This window comes from Hetaerina americana, unplaced genomic scaffold (assembly GCF_022747635.1).
Source record: "Hetaerina americana unplaced genomic scaffold, ioHetAmer1.1.p SCAF_6, whole genome shotgun sequence".
NCBI lineage: Eukaryota > Metazoa > Arthropoda > Insecta > Odonata > Calopterygidae > Hetaerina > Hetaerina americana.
In genome coordinates, this window is record NW_027287205.1 from 91,845,987 (window position 1) to 91,864,638 (window position 18,652).

Genomic DNA, 18,652 nt, shown 5'->3' on the forward strand with positions numbered 1-18,652 from the left:
GACATTTGCCTAATTGCAATGAAATGTAAAAACCAATAATAAAAATCAGCCATTACATCCAGTGTGCTTACAGCCATACTGTAAGGAAAAATGAAGATCAATATTATAAGCTAATTAGCATTACGTTACCACTTTATTTCATGATTAAATTCAGATACATGAATAAGTGCCTAATATTTTCCAAAGTGTCGACCATTAATGGTTTGATGTTTCCTGAGAATTTGCAGTAGTTTGCATTCACTGAAATGGCCATCAAATGAAAATGAATGTCTCATTTGACTAGCATTACATTATTCACAGATGACAGGAAGGCCAATCCAACCTGTTCCAAGGATACTAAACATACTTGCCAACCGATGAAAATATTGAAAACTAGTCAATTGCATTGCATTCGAATGGCACACCTTATGGGTAATGGAGGGGAGGAAACCCACCCATTCCTATCCTCCTCTGCTGCTCCCACCAAATAGCCAGGAAGGTGCCATTGGTGCCCATGAGCATGGACGGAAAGAATCTCCACAACTGGTAGCTTTACCCTTTGGGAACATTGAACAGTATTTACTTTTTGAGTAGTGGCATGAATTTTTTGAGGCTTGACCACAAAAATGAGCCATGGAAATCATTAATCCTTTTTGAAGCCATTTGGATCTATTTTTGACAAATGTGGTCCATCACCCAACACCATTTGCTTTGTTAGTTGTGCTGCAAACTTCAAGTCAACAATACAACCTTTGGGCTTACAAACACAAACATCATGGCATCAATTTCACAATAAAATTAGCTTTGATTAAGACAGCCTTGATTCTTACAAGTTGGCAAAATGCTGGAATGGAATCATGTCTGCACCCAGACGAGTACTCACAGGAAATAGTGGGAGGAGCTCAACTGGCGACGGAGGAATGGTAAATGACCTTTTCACCCTGGCATGAATCCTGCGGCCAGCCGCTTCCCTCCACACACCGAGCGCTTTGGTGCTCAGCTCCCCCAAGACATTGCATGCCTCCACCCAACTACTTGTGTCTTGGCCGGCACGCACCGACGCCATGCCATAGACTCCAATCTGCAGAAGATCAAATGGAGGAATAAATGCATTGTGGTTACCCCAGTTGAGGCATTCACTCAACATCTCTAAGAGCACTCCATTCTCAAGAACAGAGGAAGTGATACTGCTCAGATAGCATCATGAAGCCATTGGCATCAAAGCAGTAGTGCTTGCTGAGCAAGGGTGAATACTCAATTTTCGAAAGGGCAGCAGCATTCGCCAACTGAGCAAAACCCAACAGTTGTGGCCAGTAAAAAATTCACATGCTAGATTTTGGCTAAATGTTTTCTATGGGGCATATTCAAAAAGCAAGGACTGTTCCCTTATATTTAAATATTGTGATCTCGGAATAATTCCGTACGCATGCAGTAACATGGCGAGGGTCAACCAACCATCACCTGGCAGCATGCCAAATGTCAACAAAGGTTTAATGGAAAAATAAACAGTTTCAACCAAAAACATGCCAAAACACAGAAAACTGCTGGTACATCTGTGCTGCTACTTACTCTGCTATCGCCGAGGATGGAAGGGCACATACATTTCTGCAGCTGAGGGCACAACTCCATCAAACCCATGAGGAACCGACCAACCAACACAGCACCTGCCTCATTCATCCCGCTGGCCTGATCATCACAGCACTTCTTCAGCATCTCTTCCTCGACAAAGTTAATCAGGCTGCAGAATGAGAGAAAGCATTTACTGTTTTGGAAACTCAAAAGAAACAATAATCAATTTGATATCTCAGTAATAAATGATTAACAGCTCATATGCTGCTCCAGAAGAAGAATGAAGACATAAAAAAAGAAAGTTTGAGATTTCTAGCAGAAATTACAAAGGCCAAATAGTTCCAGAATGAAATAGTAAGATAAATGTACTGCTACTCTTTTCAATGGAAGTCCCATGGCCAACAACCTTGACTTGGTAGAAGGGAATGTGCGTTCTTATGGCCCCCTAGAGCTGTGCGGGTGGGAGCAATGACGATTGCTCCAGGTAGGGTCACACATGCCAGATAGGTCGAAGATTAGGAGCCAGACGAGTCTAGGCCTAGGTGAGGTGAGATGATGGAACTTGGAAAGGTATCGGTTAGATTATATTATGGATGGTTAGGCACAGGATTAGGAACAGTGTGATTAATTCACATAGCTTCCCAGGAGCGGATGAGGACTGTGATCAATATTTAGTTGTTATAGAGTGTAGCATTAGCTTCAAGAAGATAAGGCAAGAATGGCGGGTTAGGAAATGGAATGTAGAAACATCAACTGGATTGACAAGAAAAGAGTATCTGAAGGCTGGAGAGAAAATCATGAATGAAGGAAAAGAGCTGAGTGCTAAAGAGGGAAAATGGAAATTTATCAGAAAAGGGAATCGAAAGCCGCAAACAAAACTAAACCAACTGTAAAGGGGAAAGGGACAAGGAAACCATGGATCACAGACAAAATGATTACAAAAATGGATGAGAGAAGGAAATGGAAGAATATAAACACAGAGGTAGGCAGAACAAAATGCAAAGAGTTAAATAATAAATTGAGTTAATTAAATATAACAAATAAAGAAAAATTAGAATGGTGGAAAACACAGAGCAAGAATATGGAAAGTTTGCAGAAGAAGGGAAAATTGGTGTGCTATAAAATTTGTGGGCTTTTACAGCAAGGTAAAATCACTATTGCGAAGTAAGAAGGGAAGATTTGTGCTAAAAGTTAGACCAAGAGACAAGTCAGGTAAGATGATAGTCCCCGTAGAAAATATTCAAGAGAGGTGGAAGGAATATATACGAGGGTCATCCGGAAAGTAGTACCCGTTCGTGCCGCATGAAGTGCTGACGACGCGAGTAGCCGCTGGACGAGGTCAGATAGCTTCAGTGGCTTGTCTGCCTTCTCTGAGCCAAGTTGCGTGACGCTAGCATTGCCTGTGTTGTTTCTGTGATTGTTTACAATGTTTAAAAAAATTGAGAACGCCGCCAGTTGTGAAGTGAGGGCAGTGATTAAATTCCTCAATGCAAGAAACGTTCGCCCATGTGATATTCATCGCCAATTAAAGGAGGTGTATGGAGACAATGTAATGGACGAGTCGTCTGTTCGGCGGTGGTGTCGCAACTTCAACATGGGGAGGGGGAACACACACGACGATGAGCGTTCGGGGAGACCGTCTGTCATTACAGACCAACTGGTGAGCTCAGTTGACGAATTCGTGAGGAACGATCGGCGCGTCACAATTGATGACATCTGTGAGCATTTTCCCAATGTTTCTCGAACAATTGTTCATGAAATTGTTAAACACCATCTGCATTATGCAAAAATTTGTGCAAGATGGGTCCCTCGCGTATCTCAATGAGCTGGCGGCGAAGGACTATGCAGCAGGAATACAGAAACTTGTCACACGTTATGACAAATGCCTTAATTTGCTTGGAGATTATGTTGAGAAGTAGTTTAAAGTATCCTCTTTCAAATAAAATTTTTTATGTTTGTTAATATTTACTTTTGTGTCTTTATTTCACGAACGGGTACTACTTTCCGGATGACCCTCGTAGAAGAACTGTATGCTAAAGAACTTAGGCCAACAAGGTTAGACATAGAAAATGAATATGGCAGAGATGAAGATAGCTCCAGTCAAGGCATACTCGATGATTATATAGAAAAGGCATTAAGAAAGGTGAAATCAAATAAGGTCGCAGGGGTGGATAACATTCCTGTGGAACTACTGAAATGTTTAAGAAAATGAGGGAGGAAGAGGCTATATGGGTTGATTTGTAGTATCTATGTGGAAGGAATCTGGCCGGAAGACTTTGTGAGATCAGTTTTAGTTCCTATTCCGAAAAAGGTAAAGGCTACATCATGTGAGGACTACAGGAGTAATATAAGTTTGATATTGTCGCAAGGGGCATTTCTAGGTGTGACACAAAGGGTAGTAGTAGTTTTTGGGGGAGGCGACCGACTGCCGAGGTCATTTGCGCCATAGGGGATGGACAGGAAAGGCATTAGCCTACTCTTTGCGAAATGTGCCAAGGGGTCCGCAGTTTAACGTCCCATCCAAGGACGCCCTACTCACTCAAAGTGCCCTCCACAAAGCACATCAAGTAGGGATCGAGATACCTCTGAAAAATATTCAACACCGCCGGGATTTGAAGCTGCGCCCTCTGGGTGGGAAGCAAGTACATTAGCCCCCGCACCATCTCAATCCCCGCGACACAAAGGGTATCGGGGAAAGTCAGAATAACTACGCCGAGTCTTACCCAAACAATTGTATATTATACAACATCAGTCATAATGCACCATTTAGATAGGTATAAGCAAATTATGGATGGCTAGACCCTCGGTAAACCAAGGCGAGTGCGGAGAGCATTAAAAATGGCAGAACATCACCTGGGACAGGGTAAACGCAGGGTGGACGCAGTCACGAAACATGTAAACTAGGCAGGGCCCTCATCCGTTGGAAGGGAAGGGAGTATGGCAGGGTGGACGCCGTCACAAAACACAACCTAGGCAGAGCCCTCGTCCATCGGAAAGGAAGAGATAAGGCAGGGTGGACACAGTCACGACACACATAACCTAGGCAGAGCCCTCTTCCGTCGGAGATGAAGGGAGTGTGGCAGGGTGGACGCGGTCACGACGAACGTAACCTAGGCAGAGCCGTCGTCCGTCGGGAAGGAACGGATAAGGCATGGTGGATGCGGTTACGAAACACGAAACCTAGGCAGAGCCCTCGTCCAAAGTTTAGTCAGCAATAGGAAACGCTGTCGCGACAAGCTCAACACAGCCGAAGCATCGTGTCCTACCAGTCACCGCCAGAAAACCAACTGACTGCTTTTCACCCCGCGACCAGGGCTTTTATACCCAATGAAGGAGCCAGGGGAGGGATACCATGTCACATACTTGCGACTATATCTCACACAGCTTAAGTTGTTCTAAGGATCATAAACAAAAGGATAGAGAGTAGAGCAAATGATTACTTAGGGGGTGATCAGTTTGGGTTTAGGAAGGGGAGAGGTACGCGTGATGCCATTGCAGTAATAAGATTATTAAACGAGAGGAATATAGAATACAATCAGGTAGTATTTGTCTGTTTCATAGATTTTTAAAAGGCATTTGATAGAGTGAATTGGGAAAAACAAATGAGTATAATGCAGAACTGAAGAATAGATTATTGGAGGGAAAAGAGGCTAATCCGCAACCTGTACATGTCTCATAATGCTCAGGTGCAAGTGGGGAACGGGAAGTCTGGACGGGCAGTGTTAGGAAGAGGTGTAAGGCAGGGTTGCCCATTATCACCAGCGCCGCTCAATGTATATGCGGAGGAAATGATTAAAGAGGCAAGGAAATTCAGTGCAACAGATATGGGATGAGAATCAATATTAATAAAACAAAGATTATGTGATTTTGTATAAAGAAAAACGCTAAGCTAAACATTAAAATAGGAGGGCAAAGACTAGAGCAGGTAGAACAGTTTACGTATCTCGGTAGTGTTTTGGACCAACATGGTCAAAGTAGTAGGGACGTAAGGAGAAGAATTATGCTAGGCAAAGAGGCTTCAAAAGGAGGAGGGAGTTGATGACAGGGACTTTGAGTAAGGATATTAAGGAAAAGACTCGTGAAAACTTTGATATGGAGCGTAGCTAAGTACGGCGCAGAAACGAGGTCATTGAAGCAGGAGGATAGAAGAAGACTGAAGGCTTTTGAAATGTGGGTGGGTGTGGAGAAGAATGGAGAAGGTGGAATGGACAGAGAAGAAAACAAATGAGGAAGTACTCGGTATGGTGGGCGAAGAGAGGGGTTTGCTGGGAGAAATCCTATGGAGGCAGGAAAAATGGATGAAGGGCGTACTGATCGGCAGTAGGATGTTGAAGACTGTGAAAGAGGAGAGAATGTTAGGCAAACAGGAAAGAGCAGGAACAGGATAGATGTTGCGCGGGATAAAGGGAGGAAGGAAGTACACAGAAATGAAGAAGGACTTGATGTAGAGTAGGTTGCTGGATTGTATTTTGTTAGGAGTCACAAAATATTTATTTGGTAGTTGTGTCCATCCAAAACCTACCATGACCAGTATATTACCTTATAATAATAATAACTATAGTAATAATAATTATAATTATAATAATTATTATTATTATAAAATATATGTATATGCATACCATGGAATCACATGTCAATACAGAAAGTTCTAAAGCTTTGTGGAAATATTAATGTATCACTGGGATGTAACATTAATGTCAAATTACCTTTTAATACACTCGTATGTTCTTGTCTGCAGCTGTTGCTTTAATTCTCCTCTATCAACAAATTTATTGAAGGGATAAGACAGAGGAACTTTGGAAGCCATCTGGTCCTTATCACATATGTACCACAGAAAATCTTCTAGCAATGCCTCAAAATGGCTGTCAAAGTTTTGACATAATTTCTGCACCATTGGTGAATATCCCTTAGCTTTCATTTCCAATCCTGGAGTAAATGAGATCAAGAAAAAATTAAAGGCATTGCATGTCAGACATAATTCCAAAGGCTTAGCATGCAACAGTTGAATAACTTCTCAAAATCCACACTTACCACAGGGTGTTCTCTGAGACCTTGAAGAGGTCAACATCCAACCATTAAACTTGGCATGATCGCCTTTTGAGTCACTGAGTGGCACTTTAGCCATAATGAGGTCTTGTGGCCATTCTTTCCATATATACCAGTCAAGGTTATACTCGGAATTACAGACAGTGTTGCTACAATATAAGGTTTACTTTGAGTCACTTTAGTTAATGAAGACATACGACAGTTAACTTTATAGATTTCACATATGTATTTCACAGCAAGAATTAGCAAGGAGGAAGCCAATGGTGAAAAATTATACATGGGCAAAATAAACTAAAATGGGACACACACACAGTAAATAAGCTGAGTAAAAAAGGATTTAAATCATGTATCACGAAATCTCTAATATGATATACTCCTGAGAAATTATGTAATATAAATCACTAAGCAGGGTCACTATGCTACCATGGATGAGATAATAATCCCCAGAACAAATCATACACAACAGGACAAAAATGAACACCACTCCAAAGAACACAATGAGTCCACAGAGAGAGAGAGAGCAACATGGAACTGAAGCTGACAGCTATGGGCAGCACTACCCTCTGCAACAGAAAATGAGTGATTCTAATCAGAATTCAATTGCGTGTTCATAAGAATAAAAGACTACATACCTCCGATTAGCACTGGCAGTAGACGCAGCTTCCTGTAGAGCAGATTTCAAATCAGTCATCGCCTGAGTTAAGGCCATTGAGATGAGCTGAAGTGTGCGATTTGTGACCACTGGACGGATTAGAACTTCCCACAGCCCACCATTTTCAACACAAACATGTAATGCTGATTGTGCAATCCTGTTCTCATCTTTGTTCAGCACCTCCCATGCTCCCTCCCTGATGGCTGACAGGCCCTGCAGGAGAATGCTTGACATGTGAGTTTGCACCAGCTGAATTTATTCGCACACTTTCTAGGACAGTTCAGCATTCAACTGTGAGTAGCACAGTATGATGCAAAAGGATAATGCCCTTATGCGTGATAACACTCTGTTCCTTGGCTGCCCACTGCAATATTGCACACGTGTATACTGGCGGAAACAATTTATGCCTAACTCACTGATATACATACGTACCCTGAAACTAATAAGAAACCCAAATCCTTAACAAATGCCAACACCGGCCAACATGAATGGTGAATAAGAATATTCAAATCAAAGAAGAATTAAAAATTTTAAACATGAACCATTATTGATTATTCCCATGATCAATCTCTACATTTGAAACTAATAATAGTTTCTGTATTATTTTGCATTGCAAAAGGCTAAGTTCAGCATTCTACTATGTTTTTACCATTTATGATAATTATATCTTTATAATACCATCATTAAAACAATCAATTATTAATAGAAAGTAAAATAATTGATCGGTGACAACAAGTTGTGAGCGTGGCTGAAGCACAGTCAACAGGTCAACATCAGCAATTTCAGCTATCCTCAGGAAGAAGGGCCAATTAAGGAGAAGAATGCTTCAAAAGGAGTGAAAAGAATACCAATGCAACAACTGTGTATTCTCAATGTGTTGAAAGGTTGCTTCTCATATGAGTAAACAAAGGGCATTTTCAAGATAAAGCTATCAACAGGAACATCATATCATTTGTGCAAAGGCTAAAGTGATTTTTGCTGACCTTGTGAAGAAGACACCAGGATCATTGATGGCCAAAAAGGAAGTATTTGAGGGTACCCTTGCATAATTTTTGAGAAGTTTAAGAGAAGAATCAACATCCACAGCATTGTGAGACATGTTTAACCAGTGAGCTCTCACTCAGAGGCAGCAGAGAACTTCATCGGTGACTTCAAGAAGCTGATCGATTCTGAGGACTGCCTGCCACAATATGTTTTTAATTGTGACAAGGCGGTTCTCTTCTGGAAGAAGATGCCAAAGTGAACTTAAATGTAAATATGCACACATAGTAGCAGAGGAGAATGCATTGCCAATGGCCACAGGCCAAAGAATGGCCATCTCATGCCACTATTTTGTCTCAATGCAAATGGCGATTAATGGAACCCCTGCTTATTTACCATTCAGAAACTCCATGACCCTTCAATGGAAAGTATAGTCCAGAAGAGAAAACTAAACATGATTTGTTTTCAGCCAGTTGAAACCACATTCCAGGTGTGTTCATTCTACAAGAGAAGTAGAGACGAAGATGATGCATGATCCTAAACAATGCATGCATGCATAATTTTCTTGAATGAACCTTAAACATAATTTATTTTTTTGCATGGAACATTTCAGATATGTATATCATACTTTACATGAATATTCATGGGAAGGATTGTTTCAGTCAATGATTGCTCCGCATTGATTCTAAAATAAATTATGCCCATCCTATGAGATTCCACTGTAGTTGCATTGGAGAGACAAAATTGAAACAATGGAAAAAGCCTCTCCATTATTACCACTTAAGATCATTAATACTCATGCACATAGAATTTTCATTTAATAAACTTTATACCCTATTTTATAGTATTTCTCTCAGCACAGAACACATTATTGTATTTTACATGAATTTATAAGGGAAAAATTGTTTTGCTTAATAAGTGTTTCATATAATCAGTACGATTCGGGAGTGAATTATGCTCAATAAGTAAGGTACCACTATCACGTTTTAAAGATGTTATCAGTAATAATATCAAACCAACTCCTCAGAAAATTGAAACTTTGAGAAGCAAAATTGGAGATATACACGGACAGATTAAGGAGATGGATGCTTCAAACCGAGTGGAAAAAACAATAATGCAATAATTGTGTATTCTCAATGATATTGAAAAGTTGCTTCTCATTATGTTAAACAATGGGCATGAGGCCCATGCACATATATGCGGTTCGTGCTTGTCCTTTCAATTGACTGTGCAAATTCAGCTTCTTTCAAACCATGAAAGCAATTATGTGAAATAAATGGAATTCGGTAGTTAGAAATAATGAGTTTCTAATTGTCATTGCCTTCTTTAAATAGCTTCACATTCAGCCACTTACATATACATATGTATAATTATGCAACAATAATTAGCGTTAAGTACAACATCCAATTCTACAATAGAAGCGAAGATTATCATACTTATAATACCAGAACCTCTAAAAACCTGCACCAATCATTGGTTAAAACTAAAAATGCAGCACTTGGGCCTCATCCTTTTTAATAAGTTACCTGACAATTTTACACAATGTGACTAGCCAGGCCTCTTCTCGTGAATTTCGGCATCCGGCTGGTTTAGAAGGATGGAGTGATATTTGCCTGTGATTGTTCTGCCTCTTTCAAGCGTTATCAATTAACAGGATCCCTTTCAAATCCCAAAACACACTGGCCATGACCTTTCCCGCAGATGCGATATCTATGTCAGGCTGAGAACTTTTCACCCTACCCTCGTAGATGATTACCCTGGCACCCTAACCCTCGCTTTCATTTGAGGTAGATTTTAGATGGACATGCTATACAACAATGCATACATTTCTTTACTTATCTGGCTCTGCAAGCAAACACTTTCTTTATTTCAGCATACTTCCTTCCTCCCATCATTCCATGAATGATAGATAAGAAATAATTAATATAATGAATAACTGTTACCGAGGCTCAAGTTATAAATTTGAATACATATAAATTACAACTAACTACATAGTACCCATTGTACTGCATAGTATAATACAAATTTTCCTAATCATCTTTTTAGAATATTGTATGCATGAATCATTACTGATTCACTTCCAGCCATGATTCATGCATGTGTTGATGTATATTTGACCTGCCCTCTACTAAAAGGTTGATGTTCCTGTGATACTCATAAATATGTGACAGCTGCTCTTAGGTGCACTGTACTGACCACAAAAAAGACACTGAGAGCCTTTAATAAAGTTCCACTATGAGGGAAGGAGACATTGCACAGTTTGTACGGCACTTTTTCGTCCATAGAATTGCCGTAGATTTGTCTGGTGACTATTTTGCCCAATATTTTACAATACAGTTTATTTATTAGGCCAACTGGAAATCCGCTGCTAGGACGCAATTCGTTGGGAGGGTAACTCTTCCCAGCTTACAGGCAAAATCCATAGAGTTTTTAACACCAAATTTGAGTAAAATCCAAGTCTGCTCCGAAAAAGGAATTCACTCTTTTGGCAATCAAGTGATTTGGTGCAGAAATACGTTACCCGATTAAGTGTTGTACTAAACTGCAAAAATCTCTTGAGGAGGCAGACAAAATGATTCATGAGGCTTACCGGGACTCAGCTTTGACCTACTCAAAGTTTTGAGGTGCCTCAAGGCCTTAAAGGAGGGTCGGGAGGAGGTTCACGATGAACAATGCTCTGGGCAGCCATCAACCAGCAAAACCAACAATAATGTGGCTCGTGTTCGACAACTGTCGGACTCTGACCGTTGAGTGAGTATCAAGGTGGTCGCCAATGAACTGAACTTGTCGTCTACTGTTGTGTTTTGCATTATTACTGAAGATTTAGCTAGGAGGAAAGAAGGGGTGGGCCAAGCTCATGCCCAAGGTGTTGTCAGATGACCAAAAGACCAACCGAGCAGAAATTTCAAGTGAACTTTTGCAACGTATAGAAAATTAACCTGATTATTAAGACAGTGTCATCACTGGTGATGAAACCTGGGTTTTTCAATGACCCAGAAACAAAACGCCAAAGCTCTGAGTGGCACACCGACCAGTCCCTCAAGCCCAAAAAGGCAAGAATGAGCAAATCAAAAGTTAATACAATGCTCATTGTCTTTTTCAGCAGTAAAGGAGTGGTCCATAAGGAGTTTCTTTCTCAAGAACAGACAGTTAACGCTGCCCACTACTTGGGTGTGCTGGAAAGACTCCGACAAGGGGTCATTGGGATGAAAAAAGGCATCTCCTCAATCTGGCAACTCCATCACAACAACGTGCCTTGGCATAAGCACTACGAGTCCGCTAGTTCTTGGCCAAACACCAGGTGCCAATGCTGCCCCATTCCTCCTTATAGTCCAGACGTCACCCCAGTGGAATTCTTTTTGTTCTCTTGGATTAAAGCAGCCCAGAAAGGAACCCGATGCTCGTCCATAGAAGAGATCCAATCAGCAGTGACGAAGACAGTTGCGAGAGGTCCCCTAAGATACCTTCCAGGATGCGTACCGGTCATGGCAGAGATGTAGGAAAAAATTTGGAGGGGGCCCAATAACAGTACTTTGATGAATTTTAAGAGTTTGTGCAAATCTGTTCAATACATTACTTTAAAAAAATAATTGCATAAATTTTGGAAAACACCCTGTATTGGACACCATTGGCCTCATTGAGAAGTCTTCTTTGTGCATCTTGGGTAAACTAAAGAACCTCAGTGCTCTCGGATTCATTTGAATCAAATGATATTTTTTCATTTTGATGCATTGATAGATCACAAGATGCTAGAACACTTCTGCAGCTCTTTTGAAAGTTGATTGTAGGGTCCTTTTTTAGGAGGGCATTGCATTTATTGAACTCCTCATATTTGTTTACATTGCCTTCTTTTTTAATAACTAGCACAGGATTTCCCAAGTCTGCTTTCTGTACCACTAGGCTCTTATCCTGCAGGGGCCTTTTGATTAGACTCAATGCTAGACAGTTGGGCGTGACTCCTCTCCTTGCTGGTTTTTTGAAAACCAATCTTTGGAAATAATATCCATGATAGTTTTCTTTCTTACCCAGTAACCCTCATCGAGAATAAGTTCACAATCCACTGTAAGATTAGTGAAGTCCATCCGGGAGAGAGGTAAGTTGGGAACATAATTGAAACCTTTCCCTAAGAGCACTGTCTCTTCATGGTTAAAACAGTGTTCAGTTAAATTCACAATCCCCCAGCTGAATACATGTGGCTGGAGTGTCATTTTCCATGAATTCAGAAATGTGGTTGCTAAGTTTTTCAATCAAGATGATCCTCTTAGCATGGCCAACTTTGCTGCTACGTTGCCTTACCTTGTCATTGAGGTGTAGTAACTCCATCCAATGCAGTATTTTAGCCAGTTCCGTGTGTAGTACCATGAGGTAGTGTGGGACAGAATCCCTTTTCACATACCACTCCTGAAGTTCCCTCTTCATCCAGGTCCATTTGGTTGACTCCATCGCTGGAGTATCTCCCCGCTGACAATGTTGGTTTGCACTTCACAGTCACGTAGTTGGTCTCGTTTGTTTGTCAACATCTACAGGACAGCCATCACAACAGTGATTTCACCCCTCAGCTTCTCCACTTTGAAAGCAAAGGGGCAAGGCTAGACATTCTCAAACAGTGAGAAATTCTTAAGAACTGTGGTGAATACCCATTAGTGATTGAAAATGTTTTCCTCACCCTCCCCTCTCCTTGGGGTGGCAAAACGCATGGGCGTTCAGAAGAGCCCACCCCCCACAACAAGCCACTCTGCCATTTCTACCCTTCCTGCCCTTACTTTGTCCCTAACTTTCCAATTGGCTGTAATGGACAGTGCTCTACCCCTCCCTTAACACCCATTCCTCTCAAACCAATCTCTAACCTACCTCTACAGCCACATATGAGTACAACTTCTTTGCCTGAAGATGCTGCACCGCAGTGAAACCTAGGTCGCAGTAAAGCTTAGTTTTCATGTGGAGTTACAAAGTTTTATTTTAACATCATTCATAATTGAAGGCGAGTACATCTAAGAAGTGCTAACTCTGGTGGAAGTCAGCAACAAGGAATGCTACCTTCTCAGTTGTGCTCCCATGGGCAAGCAGCTTGCACGTTTGGTGATTTCCTAAGGACACAAGTGCGGCAGATATTATCAAATACCTCTCAGGAAGATTCTCAGGCGATATGGAAATTGAGCAGTTGCAAGCTAAGGGTAATTACTAATATTTCCATATATCCACTGAGAGTGACCTAATACATTCTTTGAGAAGCCCAGCTATCTGGTCCAAAAACATCCTCGTCGAATAGTATTCTGTTTGGCTATCTTGGCAGATATTGGCTCCAAGTTACATTCTGTACATGATTCAACTGCTGAGGTCACCACGGTAAATAGAGAATCATTTCTATTTTATCCAGGATAATTTGCATTTTAAAATTTTAGTCAGAAATAATATTTAATTTAAATAATAAGGTTGCTGAACTAGAATAAGTTGCATTTTGTGAAAAAACAGACAAGATTTTCAACAGTGAGTATGGGATAAGAAACTTAACAATTCCAGGTTTTTTTATGGGTGATAAATATTGTTGGAAGGATCATTGTCATGATGGAGTGATTATTTATGCTAAAAGTTCTCGTGTTTGGCAATTTGTCACATGTACCTCAGCATTTCGACAAAGAGCTAACATTTGAATGCTCTGTGATTAAGTGCTCATCTTAAAACAAAAACTTTTTGGTGTTAGTAATAAACAGATCTCCACCAGGAAGTTTCTCACAATTCCAAGAAAAACTTGATTTTTTGCTATTCTCACTGGCAATTTTATTTGCAATTTGATGATGGATGGACATGAGTGGAAACAGCCACTCCAAACCTTTCATATTCATAGGGTCTGAAACCATTAGTCATTACACTAACCAGAGTAACTGCTAACACGCAAACACTTCTGGATAATGTTTTTATGGATTTTTGATGAACGCTAAACTCAAAATGGCATTTGATCCTGGCTTGTTCGACCACCTTGCTATAGCATCAATTTTTTATATAAAGTGGGTAGCACCAAAGGTCACACACCATCAATTATCAAATGTCTAATATTGACTACTTTTGGGTTATGCAAAAAAATCAAGATTGGACAGAGGTGTATCGGAAGGACTCCCTTAATAATAGCTTTAATAAGTTTTATTCTGCTTTCATGCATGATTTTAATGTTGCCTTTCCTCTTGACGTTTCTCTGAAAAAAGCAAAAATTGTATCACACCTGATATCATCAACATTTCCTAAATCCTAAAGACAATGTCATCCCTATTAAAGCCTCAGGTGACCACTCATGACGTCAATCATATTCTCTTCTTCAGAAGCAGTTTAGGCATCAGATTAGACGATCCCAAAAGGAGTAAAATAATGAACAGTTAAGGTAAGCAACTATTTACTTGAAAGAAGGCTGGAAAATCATTACGAGTAACATGATCACCAACTTAATGGCGACACCATCTTATGTTAATGAAAACAATGGTGGTACCATGACCGACCCCTCCAAAGTAGCAGACGCATTCAACATTTCATTTCTCCCACTACCCGACACACCCCAACTCACTCCAAGTAAGATCATGAAGCTCAAATGAAGAAATAAAGGCAGACAATGTACCTCAATCCTTGTTATGAAAGTGAGCTATCTTGGAGAAATAGGAGTAAAAACTCACCCAATACGACTGGTATACCAGGTGAAATTCTCAAAGAATACTCAAGTTTGTCCCAACCTCTTCACTTACTATATTAAATCAATCTCTCTCTGATGGTGTGTATCCTGATGCTCTAAAGGTGTCCAAAGTTATCCTGGTTTGAAAAAATAAAGGTGACCAGAACATCTTGAGTAATTACAGGCCAATGTCAATTATGCCTCAGTTTGGAAAAGTGTTTCAGTATGTCTGTTGTCCAAGGCTTATTAATTATCTTGAAAGCAATAACCTCTTATTTGGTTATCAGTTTGGATTTTGAAGAGAAAGAACAACAGAACAAGCTCTTTTCAATTAATTTCTTTCATTACAGTTATATCATGAACGAAACAAACATAAAAAACAAAATTACGAGAATCTACTTTGACTCAAGCAAAGCTTTTGATATGGTAGACAAAATATGAGGGTAGCTTGAAAGGTCCTTGAAATCACCACCAGATGTCAGCTCTAGCACAACGAGTTTCCTGCATAGTAATAGGTGATCCTTTATGAGTAAACACATAACGCATCAGTGCTCGGGGAAGAGATCTGTGGAGTGGACGTCTCTTTCTTGTTAGTTCTGCGTATGGGTTTGTGAAGATGGAAAATGTTGAGATTTAGAGCAATGATTAAATGCTTCTTAAAGAAAGGTATGAAAGCTAAGGAAATTCATGCTAACTTTCAGGACACTCCGACAGACGACCCTGCTCCATCATATTCAAATGTTACCAAGTGGATTAAGAACTTTAAGTTTGATTGGGATAGCTTAAATGGTGATCTGCATAGTGGTCAGCCAAAATGTGCCACTGCGCCATAAATTATTGCAGAAGTACATAAAATGGTCATGGAGGATCGCCAACTACAAGTGTGAGAAACTACTGAAGATGTAGGGATATCATCTGACCAGGCATATTAAATTTTAACAGAGGAATTGGAAATTGGAATGAGAAAATTACCTGCCAGATGGGTGTTGCGACTCTTGATGCAGGATCACAAATGCATCAGAATGGAAATTTCTGGAAAATCTTGGACACATTTTAAGAGCGACCAACAAGGATTTCCACATCAGTTTGTGACCAAAGATGAAACTTGGGTCCCCTACCATATCCCAAAGACAAAACAGCAGTCAATGCAGAGAAAACATGTTAACTCACCAACACCAAAGAAAGCAAAGGCAATACAGTCGGCCACAAAGGTTATGCCTTCAGCCTTCTCGGATGCGAAATAGTATAGGTAGATACTGATAGATTATCTTTCCACTGGTCAAACCATTTCAGGACAATATTTCCCCATTTGTGACAGATGCTCTTCTGATATTTAGAAGGTATATCTGATTATAGAATTTCTCATGACTTCCTTAGATTTGTTCCGCAGTTTTTGGTAGATATTAAAAGAATTTGCATTTTTATGTTTTTCAAATAGGCAACAGGCTGCGTCACGAGTATGCATTAAGGCTATTATTTCATCTTTTATCCATGGGGAGTGTGGTTTTGAGAGACGAACTTTTCTGAATGGTGCATGTTTGTTTCCTGGGTCATTTAGGAACTTATTACATAGTTTTACTTTTTTATCTAGGTTAATGAATAACTGATCGAAGCACTTTTCCAGTGGAAAAGTGCTTTGATCAGTTATTCATTATGTTCGACTTCCACCACATCACGCCTGAAGCCACTCAATTTGTTTATTAATGTTGTCGATGAATTCTATAGACTGCCTTGGAATGCTAGCAGCATTGGATGGTAGATCTCCATCATCTCTGAACTTTTGACATTGTGAGTATGAATAAATTTCTGCTTAAATTTAGGACATCTGAGATGGTTAAAAATAAAACATCATGCCTGGATACTCATGGGGCAGAAAATTGCCGGAATGTTGTGATTTTATCAGGCTTGGCTCTAATTAATGCATCAAGCCATGAGGCTGATGAAGATGTATGATGGGTAGGTTCTAGGGGAGGCACAAAATTCATACAATTAGTATCGTGACTGGTTCGCTGTAGCCTCAACGCGAAGTGGTGGATGAGGGTCCAACTGGTCGGCTTGGTAGAGGGGTCCCTCACCACTCAGGCACACTTTAGTTCAGTCATCTCTGGGAATGCATTGGGACAGCAGGTGGATTTTTGCGATGTGTGATTGTTTGTGGTGTTGTTGCGCCAGAATGGAGCGCACCGTCAAGCAACGCTACACTGTGAAGTTTTGCGTTAAACTCAGGAAATCCATGTCGGAGACCCTTGAACTCATTAAACAGGCTTATGGGGATGATGCCTTCAGCTGCACAAGAGTTTTTGAGAGGCACAAAATGCATAAGGAAGGCCGGGAGCTTGTCGAAGACGAGCACTGCGTTGGATGCTCTATGACCGCTCAAATCGATGCTCAGGTGGCCTCTGACAGGCATTTAACCATTGCCTTAATCAGTGAGGAGACCAGCCGTTAAGTCCGTACTGTCCACACCATTATAACAGAAGATCTTGCAAAGAGGTAAGTGTGTGCGAAGCTGGTGCCGAAAGTCTTGAGCGAGGAACAAAAACTGTCGTGGGTGGAAATTTTGCATGAAATTTTGGACTGCTTCCAGGAAGATGAAAATTTTCTCGACGTTATTACCTCAAAGGATAGCTCAAAAGCAGCTCAAAGGATATGGGTTCACTCCATCGAGGCGGTTCGAGGAGCGAAGACAAAGGCTCTCAGCAGTATTCTGGAAACCAACTTCCTGCGGGCTTTTGACGACTAGCAGACACAGCTAACTAAGCTTGCATCGATGCAGGAGGAATGTATTTTGAAGAATTGAGTAATTGTAATAACTGCAATAAATTTTGATTTTTGGAACCAGTTCCGATACTTATTGCATGGACCCTGTATGCTAAGGCCAAGGTATGACATTGAGTTAGTAATTGCTTTAGAGTCATAAGTTGAAGACAGAAAGTTGGCACCTCTAGTGACCTCCAACACACCACACCACATGCATCGACTTTGAAATCCCAGAAACCCTCCCCCACCAACTACCCCCTCTCCTCTGTCCAATGGGTATACATTCAACAGCTGTGTGTCACTTGTACCTAATGATGCTGCAAGTTGGTGAAATGCATTGTAATGTGAAATAAAGTCAGTGGAAAATTACAAACTCATTTAATATGGACACATAACATTGCATTGAAATTGACTCATGAATTGATACTCCACAGCAAAAATTGCTTGCTAAAAACTTGTGAACGGGACGAAATGGAATGCTCACTCTACAGCTATCTTTCAATTTATTGGATTTCTCCAGGGATAGTAAATTATATGAATATTAAGAAAAGTACGAGGAAGTCTTATCTAAACTAAAATGAATACATCTTGACTACTTTTTCAAATAATGATCTCATAAATTTCACATTCTGGATGATTCAAATCACTGAAGCAATGAGAATATTATTCTATAACATTGAAACGAGAGCACAGCCAAATGGAAGATTGCAACGAGTACTTTAGGGGGTTGCTAGATAGAGAAAGTTGGTACTTGAAGACCTGAAACAAAAACTACACAGGTTGATGGCCTTACTGATGTGCAGGAAGTACCATAGGAGGTGTCAGAAGTGTGGATCATCCTCCTGGGTGCCCTCTGAGTAGGCCCGAGAGAGCTGAAGAGTCTCAACTCATGTACCCATTGACATCAAAGACATTTTTGGTAAGTATGAATGTAAAAACATGGGAAATATATATGCTTCAAAGCATTGAGAATTCCAGACAATCATCATCCCAGTCGGGTGTCCCCAGAC

The 18,652-nt window shown here is 40.5% G+C and overlaps 1 protein-coding gene across 2 annotated transcripts in view; it reads right to left on the reverse strand.

The window, feature by feature from the left end:
- The window catches only part of Cog1 (conserved oligomeric Golgi complex subunit 1), a 37,906-nt gene that overhangs the window by 9,337 nt on the left and 9,917 nt on the right, over positions 1-18,652 (reverse strand). For both annotated transcript variants that reach the window (XM_071593706.1, XM_071593705.1), the window contains exons 8-12: positions 7,227-7,459; positions 6,580-6,743; positions 6,255-6,474; positions 1,549-1,717; positions 863-1,060 (exon numbers count right to left, since the gene is read on the reverse strand). In XM_071593706.1, coding sequence (XP_071449807.1) covers positions 863-1,060; positions 1,549-1,717; positions 6,255-6,474; positions 6,580-6,743; positions 7,227-7,459 — 984 coding nt within the window. The remainder of the gene's footprint in view (positions 1-862; positions 1,061-1,548; positions 1,718-6,254; positions 6,475-6,579; positions 6,744-7,226; positions 7,460-18,652) is intronic.